Source organism: Cuculus canorus, chromosome 1 (genome assembly GCF_017976375.1).
Source record: "Cuculus canorus isolate bCucCan1 chromosome 1, bCucCan1.pri, whole genome shotgun sequence".
Classification (NCBI taxonomy): Eukaryota; Metazoa; Chordata; class Aves; order Cuculiformes; family Cuculidae; genus Cuculus; species Cuculus canorus.
In genome coordinates, this window is record NC_071401.1 from 144,943,341 (window position 1) to 144,958,370 (window position 15,030).

Below are 15,030 nucleotides of genomic sequence, written 5' to 3' on the forward strand. Positions count from 1 at the left end.
GTTATCAACTATTTGCAGTATTTTAGCAGTGCCTCACCACATTAAAGGCTGGCCTGATGTTTGAGCTTTAGAGCTCATCTACACAGAACAGAATAGCAGTATGAAGTTTTTGTCCTATTCTGCAGCTGCAAAGCATTCAGAACTTGTGTAACCACTGTATTGGGAGAGGTGAAGGTATCTTAAAACTCAAGTCATTAGCTTGAGAGGGATGGAATTTGGAGGAGGCAGGGATTTTTCATGCAAGAAACTTGGATGTCCAGACTTCCTACTCTCCTCTTCCATACTGCTAATTTTCAGATTAGGCTTAGTCCACTTATTCTTACAACGTGTTTTCCTATGCATCAGCAGTATAAGCCTTTTAGTAACATGTCGGTTCTTCTCGCAAAACAGGACAAACCTGTGAAGTTACTAGAAACTTGGTTTTGAGAGCAGGTTTGAACATGACTGTGGGGAAAATTCTTAACATGATTTACTAGATTTCCTACAAAGGCCTCAATAAATATGTTGTTGTAACTGCTCGGGCAAGAGGCCACTTTCTGCCTTCTTGTTTGTGCTTAGGTAGCCGCTCACACTTCCCCTAGCCTTGCTACAGCTCCTGTAGCGTTTGGTGACTAAGTGGATAGGTTGAATTAGTCTCTTGTAGTGTCAGTGCTATTTAATGCACTTCTGGTCTGATCGGCAGATCGTATGACTAGATTACGGTGGCTAAACCAATGCTTTGGCACATTGACTATTAGCTGAATCTCCACGCATGTCCAGGAGTGAGTAAGAAGAGTGAAGCTTTGCATTGATCTTATGTGAAAAGATCTAGCATAAGTAGCAATGTAATTTTAGGAGAAGTAATTTTGAAACTTAAATTTTGCCTTCTTGCAGTCACAAAAGAATAGCCTTTTCCTCATAGACTTTGGTTACATCCAGAAATGCTGCATTTCTTTCATTCAGGGTGTATGATTCAGAGCAGGATTGTATTGGCAGTAAGAATTCAACAGTGCTGGGACAATGTGGATGCACTATGTGCTGTAAGGAGTACTGAAAATAAATATAACAGAAGACCTGATGGTGTTGGCATTGTCTTCTTGAAGCTTATGGAACTGCTGATGAGGAACCTATCCAATATTAAAACATTAGTTTAACCTTTTGTGAATATAAATAAGCCTTTTTTTCCCCCTCATTTTACTGACATTTCGAACTTGCTGCTGATGTTTGTCTAAATGTTCATGACTCCATGTTATTTCTAATTAAAATGCTCTGAAAAAAATAGCTATAGTTTGAAACATTTTTGCAGACACAAGCATGTTTGCAGTCGTTCTAGCTTCTGCTTTCCTTGATGATAAGCAAAATAATTAAGTGCTTATCAAATCTGCTGTGTTTATTTCTCTTTTCTGTTAGTTGTTTATTGCCTCCTCTTTCTAATTTCCATTCTTGCCTGCTCCCATTTAATTTTTTTAAAAATCTTTCCCTCCCTTTCTCTTCTCTTCTCTTCTCTTCTCTTCTCTTCTCTTCTCTTCTCTTCTCTTCTCTTCTCTTCTCTTCTCTTCTCTTCTCTTCTCTTCTCTTCTCTTCTCTTCTCTTCTCTTCTCTTCTCTTCTCTTCTCTTCTCTTCTCTTCTCTTCTCTGTATTTAATCATCCCCGATTATAATAGGTAGTATTGATCAAGTACAAGCAAACACAGTAACCGGCTAGTTGCTCATTGCATTTCTGAGTTCAAGTAAGGTCTCTCAGTTATTATAATACATAGGAATAGCAGTAACAGGCAATCTTTTCTTTAATCAGGTCAGATATAATCACAATGGGAGTCTACTTCAGCCCAGTAAAAGCTGCAGGTTTTTGTAATATGACTGGCTTTTTGTATATGTAACGGGATTTTAAGCTGTATGTACAGGGCGACAGCTGTCTTTCTAAAAGGTAGACAGTGTTACTGCTTGCTTTAAATGGACAGGCTTGCGCAGCCCTATAGTACATTCACATACACTACACTAGATACAAGTCTGTGGTGAAAATTCCTGTATTTCTGCCACAATTTTCTTGTCTGCCTCACCTGGAAGGTAACATCTTTCACTGGCTAGAAACCAGGGCCTAGATTTCCAGGGATTTTAAAGAATGCTTTTTCTCCAAAGAATTTGTCTACTCCATTTTGTGTAGAAATATGGTCCAGCTAGATTTCTGTTACCTTATTCCATTCCAGCTTTACATGTGAAAAAAGCTGTTCATCCTGGCGTAGCTATATTATTCTTAAAAACACATGGCTTAAGGATGTTACATAATTAACAGGATTACTACTTTGAAATACAGGCTAAATGTCTGTAGCAAATGTGTCCATCTCCAGCAAATACAGCTTCCAGACAGGATGCATAATTTGTGTAATGGCTTGTACAACAGTGATGAATTTGAAGGCATTCTTTTTTCCCTTTGCCCTCCCCCCCCATTACTGAATTGTTATGCATGTGAAGCCAGAGAATATCTTGGGTCAGAATGCCTCTTGGAGCTTTTGTTTTACATAAGCAGTTGAAAAATATCCTACCACAGAATCTTCTCTGTTACTTGTGTTACAGTTTTGTTTTACAGTGGACAAGCTTTATGAACTCTTTTTTGACCACTGGATGCAACTAGCATTGGCCAGTTTTAGTTGGTGGAGCAGACGCGATGCTGACAAGAAAAAATTGTTCTTAATGCAGCCTAATGTTTTTTGCATTAAAGGTTTATTTTCAGCTGTTCCTAGTTTTACTGGACTTATTTGTATAAGGCTGTGTGTGTGTGTGTAAACCAGGTGGAATCCAAGTCTCAATATCTACTTGAGGACCTGGGGTTGCGCTTCAGTGGTTGTTTTAGGTCAATCTACGAAAATGCTGCCGTCTTGCCCCTTTCCACCTGTGTTTCTGGCTGTCCTGACGTGGCCATGATCTGCCTAAATTGTACTCCAACTTCCCGCTATGTAACTTCTGCTGCTTATCTCACTGTGTGGTTGAACAAATGCTGGTGCTGGCGTAGGGGAAGGAGTAACCAGAAACAGAAGCTGGAGTAGGCGTTGATGAGGAGGGAGAAGTGGCAGACCACAGAGCTGCCCAGTTGAGCAGCAGCTCTCTATCTGCCTCGGCTTAAAGCAATCACAAGCGATAGCCTTAAACAGGAGTAAGTGCCTTGATAAAGTTGTGTGGGTAAAATAAGTTCCTATTCTCACGCCAGTAGCACCTTGTTTTCTCATTATCCTTTTAATAGAGGTACCATTTTGATGGAGACTTCCAGCCTTAGCCTGGGCAGTTGACTGCAGCAGTGTCTTACTGAGTTGCAGCTGGAGGACTGAAGATCTTGAAGTATATTGGCTGTCAAATCTGCAGGCAAAATAGTTTTCAGAAAGCTCTAAGAGTTCATGCTTCTAGCCTCGTTGACGAGCCTGTCAGTTCTTTGATGGATATAAGGAAGACTTGCTGCCACGAGTCCCATGCCATTGCCTTGGCTTGTCCAAGAACTTTTAATATTCCCTCTTCCATGGGAGAGGCAGTAATTGCACTTAAGGTACCTTCTTAGGCACTGAGGAGTGGTCTGGGACAGAGCACCCACTGTTGTAGTACAATACAACTTTTTGTGTATGGAGTGGACCCGTGGAAACAGAAATATGGAATTTCTGCCCAAGATGACAAGTGTCTGAGAAGCTCCTGTAAGTTTGTAGGCCTCATTAAATTATCCGCATTGTCAGGGACCAGCAACATGGTTCTCGAGAGATCCATTGCTAGTTGAATGAAATGGAAGAGGGAAGGATGCCATATTGTTGGTGTGGTGTCCTGCATGCATTGTGATCCAAGTACTTGTGCTTTGGTTCGGTGGATTTTTGATCTCTCCGTGGACCTCTGCAAGTTCCTGTGTTTGTAGAGGAAGCTTCTTAGTGTAGGGCTACTTCAGTATTTAAAAGGTAAAAAAAATCTTCTAAGAAATAAAGCATAAATATTTGAAGATATTGTTGGAATCCACAAAATGTTAGAGTCTTTAAAGAATATTGAGCAATAACTATGGCATCTCTTTCCACTGCTGGTCTAAGAGCAGGCCTGGCTGTTGCTAGGAATGGCTTGATACGATGGATTTTGCTGTGGGAGAGGGAGATGGACTAGATCAGAGGGTCCAGACTGCAAACTACTTGTTGTTCAGAAGACTTCAGAGGATCACTTTATAATGTGGTTGACTGGGTTTTAGATTTGCTTTTTTGGAAACATGCAAACAAGCCCCAGCTCATGTTTGCATTTGTACTAGAACAAGGAAGCAAAGCTAAAATAATAGCATATAATAACAACAAAAATATGTGTTCAAACTCTACACTAATAATTTTGTCAAAAATGAAAATAATTATGATGGCACTGCAATAAATGATAAAAGGGTTTTTCTCCTTTATTTTATTGGGTTCAGAGATGATGAATATTGACCTTCATAGTATGTCAAGTTTTTGATTGTGCTTACAGAACCAATTACACCATTACACCCCAAAACAAAAGTACACAGTTTAAGCTTGTGTGAGCACATTCTAATAAGTGACTTTACTACAGTTTCTGTTATTTGAATGTTTTGCTTTATCTTCCAGCTTTTTTACAGGTAGCAACATATTGATTGTCTTAATAGGAATAAATGCCATTCTGCTAGGAGGAAATATGATGGAAGTGTCAGCTGGCATTGTGCTTTGCTCCTTTTTTTTTTTTTTTTTAAAAACACTTAAAATAGGAGTCCTGTCCTACAAAATAAGTTGCAATGCCTTTCACTAATTTTTGGATGCTACTTTGCATAATAATTGAAGCATTTTGAATATCTAGCATTCTGTGAGCACTTTGAATACAGAAATAGAATGGCTGATCAAAAATGCTATTTTTTCTGTAGTTCTTCAGTTGAACAAATGCATTGACAATTTAAATAGGAAAAAGCCTGTTAGAGACTATAATCTCACTATAGAAGAGCCCAAGCTAGTCATGGTGGATTTTTTTTTTTTTTTTTATAAATATCCCATCTTCAAGGTTTAAGCAACATAATAAATTTTAGTGAAAAGCAAAGTATGTTTTTAGGATGAGATACTCTTCCAAGGGAGGGCAAGTATACTGGTTTTCTTTGTAGAGAAGTGTTAGCACTTAATAAATATGTTTATACTCATACCACCTTGTATTTAATCTTGTTTCTAACACTTGGACTTCATGTATCAATTTGTTTTTCAGGCAGCAGCATCTGTCCAAAGTCCTTAATATTTTCTGGATCTTGTACAGCAAGTGCCACAACCAGGCTAGTTGAGCAGAATGTACACAATGAAGCGGCTCAGGGAATAAATGGAAGTGTGCCAGTCAAACAGTCCCCACGTTCAGCTTCAAATCCAAAGCCACAAGGTAAATAATCTCAAATGTTTTGGTTAAGGAAGTTGTTCTTCATCTCAGACTTGAAGAGAAACAGTGCATCAAAAGAACTGTGTTTCTCTGAAAGTAAATAGTGGGGTAAAGGCTTGCTACTGAAATAGAAATGTTCTGTAAATGCTTTTTGAATATGTAGTTTCTGATAATATTTTGTTGAAAAAGGTTCTCAGAAGGAAAGCTGAACTTACTACTATATATTACTATTACTATATTACTATCTTAAAAAGTGTTGATACACCTATGTGCTTCTATTTCCAGTGTCTAGTAATTTCCTGTGCACTTACTGCCAGGCAGCAAGTATTAAATTGGTTTTCTGCCCAAGAAGTGGCTCATAAGTAGAGGTGGGAGAACACATGAAAGACCCTTGATTGTATTGAACTATTGTCAGGGCTTATTTTTCAAAAGGATCGCTGCATTTGAACTGAAAGGTTGTGATATTATTTTTTTAATTAGATGGAGGGTTTGGCAGGCTGGCTTCGAGATAGAGGCGGTGGGGAAGATATTCAGGTGCTTTGGGGTTCTAGCTGAGTTCAAGAGGAGCCCTCCTGAGGAGTAAGTGAAATGAGATGGAAAGTTTGTGTTTCTGCAATAAAAGCTGACCAATAATGTCTGCAGAGTACATTTCCCTTCTTTATTTCTGTAAATAGTATCTTTACTTTTAAAAGCGAAAGAGATCAGCCTACGTGTTGACTTGATATATCTAAAACTCAAACCATCTTTTTATGTGGGCTTCTCAGTAATATGGATGATTCTGCTGAGGGTGATCACAACAAAGAGTCAGTATATTCTGGAAATCTTGGATTCAGAGCAAATTTGAAATGATGTCTTTTAGGAGTGACATTCAATAGGAATTTCTTTTATCTCAAAAGTTAAAGAAAGGAGTGAATTTAGAAGACTGATATCATGATCCTGCTCTATGTCTTGGATTCTGAGACAGTGCTGATATGACAGAAAATAGAATTACTTCCAGAAAACTGCTCACATCTAAATCACATGTAGAAAGCAGAATCATATAGAATCATCATTTACTGGATTTAACTATCTGTATAGCGATTAATGGGAAAATACATCTTGAAAAATTTTACAACAGTCCTGAGTTAATATTAGAATGAAGAAGAAATTTATTGGAATGTCAAGACAGTGTTGTTTACTTAGGGAGAATGACAGCAAAATAAAGCTGTGGGTTTTGTATTGTTCATTTTGATGGAACTTTTGCCAGGATTGTTCACTAAACTAAGATGTTTTTATCAGTCATATGTAAACATTACTTATTCAAGTGGTCTTTCTGCACTAGGTCATAGGTCTTGGAAGCTAAGTTAACAAGAGAACATATGTTCTTCCAAAGAAAGAGATTTTAGAAATTTGTTAATGGATGAAGAGAAATGAGCAATCAATAAAATGATTTTAAGCCTTTCAAAATCAAAGCCAACCCACTTATTATACATTTTAGCTGATAGATAAATTAGAAGTTGGCTATTACTGGACCTCATTCATTCAAGTAGTTACGCAGCTGTTGTTGCTCCTTCCTAACCATGACTTCTGTTTTGTCAAAATTGCTTGCTCCAAAATGTGGCATAGCCAGTAATAGTATTGTAATCTAAGAAACACAGCTGTGTAGATAATATTCAGTAATACTGTTGTAAATAGTATTTTTTGCCTCCTTTGTTCCTGGGCCTATGTCTTTCTCCATTTATTTCTCATAATGTGCATCGTATCAAAGTTACATAGTATATCTTTTTCACCTCTTTATTTAATTGAAACAATAAAAAAATAGACTTAATGAGATGAGGTTCAGGAGTCCATATGATCCAAGCAAACTAAATTGGTTTAAATGTGGTTGCTAATTTTTTTTTAGCTTTTCATGTGCAGGTACAGAAACAATTTTGGTTTTTAGTAGCACAAAATGTTTTTCCAAATTGTTGTTTTATCCATGCAGATAGTAAATGGCCTTTCATAGTGAAAGGAAACAAGATGACAGGCCTGAATTGTAATGCAAGTGTATTTGGTTGTTGATGAACTAACTGCAAAATGACCTTCATGTAACCTACCAAAATGTATACCATTAAAAAGAGAGACATAAAGATGACTTTGAGGTTGTGTTACAAGTGGGGTACAGCTAATTTTAGTAAACCTAGCTTCAGTAGAGGAACTAGAGCTTTAATATTGAGGGAAAATGTCCAGAATCTTGATGTGAACCTTGGACTACGAATCTTTTTTATTTGTACTTGATTCCTGAGAAGCAATTTAAATATTTGGAAACGGATCACTCAGCGTAGCTGGATCAGGTGAATAAATTTCTGCGTAGAATCCAATATAAAATTCTTTCTTCTAAATTTCTTTTTTTTTTTCTTGGTATTTCAGGGAGAAAAGCTAGCTGTCAGTTACATTGACAGTAAAAGGGCAGTTTTTGTTCCCCAATAATTCCTTCCATCTGCAATTTAGAAATTCATATGTATTGACTACAGTTTGATTCCTGGAAGTCTTTGCAAATTTGGAACAAATCACAGTCTGTACCAGCTGTGAAACATGGTATTTTGCCTTTTCATTAATGCAGTGCATTCTCTGATAAAGTGGACTAGTACAGACTGGAGGTAGTCAATAGAACTTGCAAAATATGCTACGGAGTTCCAAGGTAAATACCATGCATGAGAGAAGAAGCAAATTGTTAGATAAATTTACCTTTACCTACAGATATTTGGGCAGTGATCTTAACCTAGCAATGGCATATTGCATGTGGAGTGATGTGCAAATTGAGCAATTTTATCTAGTTTCTTCTTTTCCCTGCTCTTTGAACATCTTGCATGACTTTTATACAATGCCCAATTACTAAATGCTGAGCACTGAAACTGTTGTCTGTACCAGGCTGTATTATTGTAGGAAGGAAAATATGTTGAAATGTCAACACTTCTTCAAAGCAGTGAAGTGTCTTGTCAGTTCAAGACTGTACATCAGTTGCTCATTTAAATTTTCCTAATGAGTGCTTAGGAGTACTTGTGAGCCTCCTGCTGAGGCTGAACAGGCATTTTTGTTTGGATTGGAGATGATTTTCCACTTCAGAAGATGTCCTGATTTGTGCTACTGTGAAGTGATATGGACACAAAGGATTCAACACATAGACTTCAGCAGTTAATTTTAGCTGACTATCTACTGTATAGCATCAATCCTGTCCTCCTTTCTCAGTTGATTATAATATAGTCTGTGGTTCTGAAGTTATTCAGTGGCCTGGGCCCAGAGAAGCTGAAAGACTTCTTAAATGTCTGGAATGTAGACTGTACTTCTCTGGCAAATGAAACTTCCACAATTAAAGATGAATTGAACTAAAACTGAGAGCTATTTCTAGCTAGACTTACCCAGTCTCAGTGGTGCTTTAAGAAACCTGTGGCAATGTCTCTTTCAGTAACAAAATTGCCAAATCCCAAACCTTATTTCCATGAAGAAATGAGAGAACAAAGCACATCCGATTACTATTAGTCTTCCTTCTTAATATATTGTTGGAAGATACCTATTCTCTTGTGATATGAAAATACTGAAATGTACATCCTACGTTTACAAAGAGCAAGTGACTTTTTATCTCTTTCTAGTGAGTCTATGTTACTGCTTATTTTGTACTTTTCTGGCAAGTGTAAATCTTTGGTGTCTATCCAGCTGTGCTCATTTGACCTTTCTGAAGGTGATGGAGAACGCAGGGAGGTGACGAAGGATGACTCAGTCAGGAGAGCTGTAGTTGCTTACCACAGGAACTTCTAGCTCTGTATTTTCATTGACTCAAAGCGTAGCAGCATTTTTAACCAGTAGAGTTAAATGCCTAGAGGGAGACTGAGCACATTTTACTTTCTAAGAGAAGAGACAGATGATCTTTGCTAATGTGCTTTGGCGTCAGCAAAGGTGGTTGCAGCTTTTTAGCCATTTGTAGCATTACCTGTCCTTTCCTTATGTATATGCACAGAGTTGAATGCACGGCAGCTTAAACCTTGATTAGGTGTTTTGGCTAGGATTATATAGCCACAGCTATCTGAGTGTGCTGAGGAGTTTCCTTTGAGCAGAATATGCAGTTCGTATCTCCTAATGAGCTCAAAATTCTACAATATAGAGACAAGAGTTTACAAAATAAAACAGAGCTCTGTATTATACGGTGTATTACAATGGGTCAGTCTTTTCTCTTTTTTTTCTTTTTAAGATTCTTGCTCTGTGCACATTGAAAAAATAATCTGATTAAAACAAAACACTTCAGAAGTACATTGAGGGTAGAATTAATGGAATTTGTTTTCCGTAATCCCTGTTAACAAGGTTGACCTTACAAGAAGGTTTGCAGGGCTTTTTTACACTACTGATTCTTTTCATTGATCTTGTGACTCTCCTTTCCGCATTGCTCTATTTCTAAAACACAGTAGCTACAGCAGCAGCTTATTAGGGGAAATGTTGTCTGTTAGATGGTAATGGGGAATAAAGAAGAAAATACCTTGCATTAGTGAATTGACATGGCTGTTTGGTTTGTCTTTATCCTCTGAAGACATTACAGGAATTTTCAATATATTGCTATTGTCCAGTTTGACTAGAGGTTCCTTGTGCATGCCCCAATGAAATGCTGCTAGGCTGGGGACTCTTCAATTTTTTCTTCATAGTAACAGCAGCAAAAGTGTGCAACACCTCCACAGCGTGTCCTAGAATTTGATTTTTGTCCCAGTAGATCTAGTATAAAAATAACTTCCAGCTAATTCCTTCTGCTTTATTAGTTGATGTTAATTCCCTCAAGTTTAGTAGTTTCAATATATCCATGTGAGGGTATTAACATTCTGTGCGACATACAAAAGAATTGAAGAGCTGTATGAGTCCGTTAAATAAGAGAATTTGCAGGACTGCAGGTTATACAAAATCTGTTGCAAGAACAAGAAGTGTTTCTACAAACTAGCATGGTGCTGGTCAATAAATCCACCCAACATCCCCTTTTCCCTTCTGTCTTCTCCCTGAGGGAATGGCAGTACCCATGCTCGATTGTGTTGCTTTTTCTCAGCTGTCCCACCACTCTTGTCAGTGCAGCAAGCTATTCAGTACTTGGACAATTATCTGATGCTCGTTGGCCTAATTCTGCCAGACTTTCTTCAAACTCCCTGAAAAGAGGGAAAGCTGCTCCACTGCACTGCAGCTGCTGCTGAGCAAATGTATGCGGCTTCTCAGGAGGGACTTCAGTTTTCACACGTACTTAAGGGGTTACACAATTTAACATTCCGCTTGTTTCAGGATTGCATTGTAATGATCTGAAAGTTGTAGCATTTTAAGTTGTCTTTTCTGTACTTCATCCTTCCCTGAACTTGCTTTATTGTTTGTATTAATAAACATAAAATAAAGCTTGAAAGGACCAAAGGTACACATGTATACACAGTAAAAGAATCTGGTCTACAGTAATTCTTTTCCTTCTCCCTCTGATTATTTCATTTATCCACATTTTTAGTTGATCCAGTTGAAGTCTAAAGCTTTTTGTGGTACGTTCTTTTCTTCATAGAGGCCCTTGTGGTACTTTTCAGACTGCAGTCCCACTTACGTGCAATTGAGTTCTTGGAAGGACAGATTAATATTACCTCCTATAAATTTAATGTAAGGTAGAGATAGAAAGTCACCCTTATTCAAGTGTTCCTTCAAGTTTATCTTAGTCTATGATAGTGTATTTGCAAGAATTTTTTCAACAACGCTTTCAAATGTCAGTTGATAGGATTTAAAATCATTCCTGTGGTGCACACATTTTCCAGGGTCTGTCAGTGTGCTGTTCTAGCGTCAGCAGTGCAAGGAGCGTGGCTTTTTCACATCCATCTATTGTGTATCCTGTACTGAGTGCTTATTATTCTACCATGAGAGCTGCACGTGATTCCTAATGCCAATTCCCATCCTTCCCTTCGTGTTTGTTCCTTGGCAGGTCTGTGTAGTTACTGGAGTGCTTGTGCCTGTGGAGTGGTGGCCAAGCCCCTGGGGCTGCTGATTCCGCTGGCAGTGCATTGCCTACTCCTGCCAGTTTATGCCTGCCTTTTATTAAAGGGCAGATATCATATTTATTTTTTAATTTCATATCAAATGCTTTTGCTTCTCCCCACGAAATGTTTTGGGAGTGTGTGTGGGAATTAATAGAATTGTTTTCTTGGGAATTAAGTCTCTCTTTTTGATAGAGCCAAAGGGGTGTTGCTCTGATGGTGGAACACATTTCGAGCTATGTCTGTGGAGTGTGTTTGCCGACAAATGCTGCATAGTTGCTTAAAGGGATAAAAGTTAATTTAAAATCCCCAGCATTTGTGACTTCAATTGCTTTATGTGTATTTTGCATTCTAGCCGCTGCTGCATAAGCAGTGGCTGATCATTAACAATCTGATTAGAAGGACTTATTGTAGGGATGGTGAAAAGCAAGAGCAAAAAATGTTTTCAGAGGCCCAGGTTTGCAGCAGTGTAAATAGACAAAGGTTCAGTAAGTAAAGGAAGCTCAAAGCTGAGGCAAATAACAGTCAGTGGAAAAGGTATTATTGTTGTCACTAGGGAGAAGGTAAAGAATGAGAGCACCAGAGTTTTGAGGCAGCGATTTAAATATCTCTCTTGAGTTCCACAGCACAGCTAGATCCTCTGATTATGCTTAATTTTTTTTTATGATAAAACATGCATTTATGGAGGCCACATACATGTTTACAGTGCACTATAAAACCCAAACAAACAGGAACCTGCCCTGCAGTTTTCTAGCTTGTTCAGTATGTTTCTGGTATGTGGTTCAGCTTTTATCCAAGAAATATAGCAAGATGTCTGATGCCAGACGTTGCTTAAACAACCTATATGAAGTCTCTGTTCTCTGTATTGATAAAGCACCTATAGGGTTAAACAAAGCCAAAAGCATCTCTTCTTCATTTCTGCAGTAAGTTCTTATACAAAAATCTCATATATATTCTAGCAGTTCAAAGAAATAGTTTATAAGCAACTGATTGGTGGTGGTTGCTGTTGTTGTTTGCAGTGCCTCCAAAGCCAATTCATCTGCAGAAGGTGTCACCTGTTACATACCAAACCTCTAGACATAAAGCTTTATCAAATCAGAAGCCAAGAATGGAGGAAGAGACACCCACCCCTGTTTCTGGTGTTGCAAAGGAAAAGTCCAGTAAAGTGTCAGATCTCATCAATCGTTTTGAGGGAGGCAGGTACGTAATAGAATTGGAATTGGTTCGTAGCTCTGTTGTATGTCGATTGTTGGAACTTGAACCTGTGAGGAAGAACGTTGGTACTGCAGTGGTGCTCAAACATATCCCTGCCAGAAGAGATGATGGCAAAACTGCGCGTGTTTTGAAGTGGTGTGAACCAGCTGTATATTTGATCTGTACAAGGTGTGCTTTTTGGTAAGGTTCTAGACTTAATTTTTCTTTTAAAAAAGGAAACAAACAAACTTGTAGCATTTTTCAAACATCCTGAAAAATGTTAGCAATTTGAAAGAATTTCTGATTTTTAGAATGAAACATTGCAGCTAATCTTCTTGTAGGAAAAAAACCCCACACTTCTACAAGCAAATGGAAAAAACTGAAATCCTGGTTTCCTTTTATACTGTCTTAAATAGTACAGTTCACTGCCCTCACATGAATGATCTGAAGAGGTTGTTTGTTTTGATGGCATACATTCTCTATACTGTATGTCTTGTAATACCTGGTAGTTTTGGTGGAATAGCTTGATATTCTTGAGTTTTGATACTACCTTTTACAGGAAACATTTGGAACTTCCAGAAAGCCCATTACAGATGAACAGCTCAAGAAACAGTCCACTGACAGCTGAGCATTGCAAGTTTTGGACATGGCTTTCTTGTGTTTCCTGGGGATACTGATGCTCTGAAGGATGCCCTACATGGGCATGAGTGAATGTACAACAGAACGTGTCCTTCGGAGGAGCCAGAGTATTAAGACTTTCAATGAGTTTCCCCTCAACGTGGGGGAAATTTAATCCTTTATGCAGAAGCAGCTGAGCATTGCAAAAGTACATTCGTCTAGTGGAATAGAAATAATTTTAGAGTGTTATCTGCAAGAAACTTCTGTCATTAGGCAAAGACTTAATTGTAGTCTGTAGTGACTGCTGCTCAAAGATGTGGGAAAAAAAATAACTGCAGCATTGGAGGTCTGGTGAATTTTTCTAGCACAGGTCTCTAGTCCTGTTACCAGTTTATTTCCCAGTCTTCCTCCAGAGCATCACCCAAGTCTTTAACAGTGTAGTATCCTTAGAAAACACAATTTTATCCTTTCTGAAAGGAAACTTCTCAGGTTCATTGTGCTCTACACCAATGGACCCTATATTTCTTCCTTCTGGAAATGCCCACTGCATTGTAAAGGAGCTTTTTCAATATTATTCAACTAAAAGAAACTATAAATATAACCAAGGACATCTTTCTTATTTGTGAACTTTAAATAAGGATGTTTTGTGGACTAGTAGTAGCTGAGTTATTTTTTGGCCAACATAGTTCGTTAAGTACACCTAATACCTGTCCACTGATTAAATTTTCCTCAACATTATGACCTCTCCTTATGGGAAACTTCAATAATTATCGTGTTGCATTTAGGAATGTCATGCTGTGGCTGTTGAAACAATTCCTTTTATTTTAAATGAACTCAGGTCTCAAAATGTGTGTTCCATGAAGGTGAACTCCACTTGTAATTATAGGTCTTTGAAAGACTAGGTAGCATGTTTATGAACTGCAAACTGTGATCGTCAATTATGATAAAGTATTTTCATTACTCTGTGCAGCCCACAAACATGTAGGCTTGGTAAAAAGTTAATTAAACCTCTTTTCTGTGTGCATGCAATTGAAAAATGTAAATCAATTCTATCAGATTTAAGCTTATTTTTTTAGAAGGGCATGATCTTTACACAACTAAATGAAAAGTGATTTAATTTTTTGTTATGTGATAGATGATGATGAAGCCAGTCTAAGATATTTTTTGAGCTCTGTGTACTGAAGTGCAGAATATGCTTACAATATTTCTATAAACTGTCCTATAAATAATGAGTAAACATACGATTTGTAAGCAGCCTTCATCTTTCCAGAGGATTAATGGTCCATACTAGGAAAAATATGATAGAGGGACCGTCGTGGTATCATTTTGCAGATTGAATATGCTTCTTAAATGTGCTTCTTAAATGTACCTCAGACAAAAATGTATAGGTTTTATTTTGGTTCCAATGATTTTCATTTTTTATGAAACTTTAGTAAAGCCAAGCACTTTTACAGAGTAGGCTAACATTTATATTAGCCTAAAAACCTCAAAAAAATAAAAAGAGAAAGAGATAGTGAAAGGTATGAACAAGAGATAACATATGTTCAAAGAGGAGGTAAAATATAGAGGAATAAAACTTTCAGCAAAGATGCAGCATGACAAAAGGACATGCTAAAATAACAAAAGTGGGGAAGATATGGTATAAGAATTTAAAGCTGCTCTTGCAATGTGCTGAACTAAGGAAAGGTGTTGCTTGTTAGTTTAGACATTGAACTGCAACTTGGGAGACCCTGAGCCTTTCTCCTTTTCTGCCTTTAATCTGGGCCAGTTTGGGCAAGTTGCTTTGTAGTATATATTTGCTCAGTTCCCTTATCTGTTCATGTAGCTGATTATATTGCCTTACATTTTATATTCTCGTCCCTTTTCAATTTCAGTTTGTAAT

General features: G+C 37.7%; 1 protein-coding gene across 1 annotated transcript in view; it reads left to right on the forward strand.

The window, feature by feature from the left end:
* Positions 1-5,187: 5,187 nt before the first annotated feature.
* FGD4 (FYVE, RhoGEF and PH domain containing 4) overlaps positions 5,188-15,030 on the forward strand; it is a 42,362-nt gene continuing 32,519 nt past the window's right edge. The window contains exons 1-2 of the mRNA XM_054080443.1: positions 5,188-5,352; positions 12,356-12,536. Coding sequence (XP_053936418.1) covers positions 12,445-12,536 — 92 coding nt within the window. The 5' untranslated portion in view covers positions 5,188-5,352; positions 12,356-12,444. The remainder of the gene's footprint in view (positions 5,353-12,355; positions 12,537-15,030) is intronic.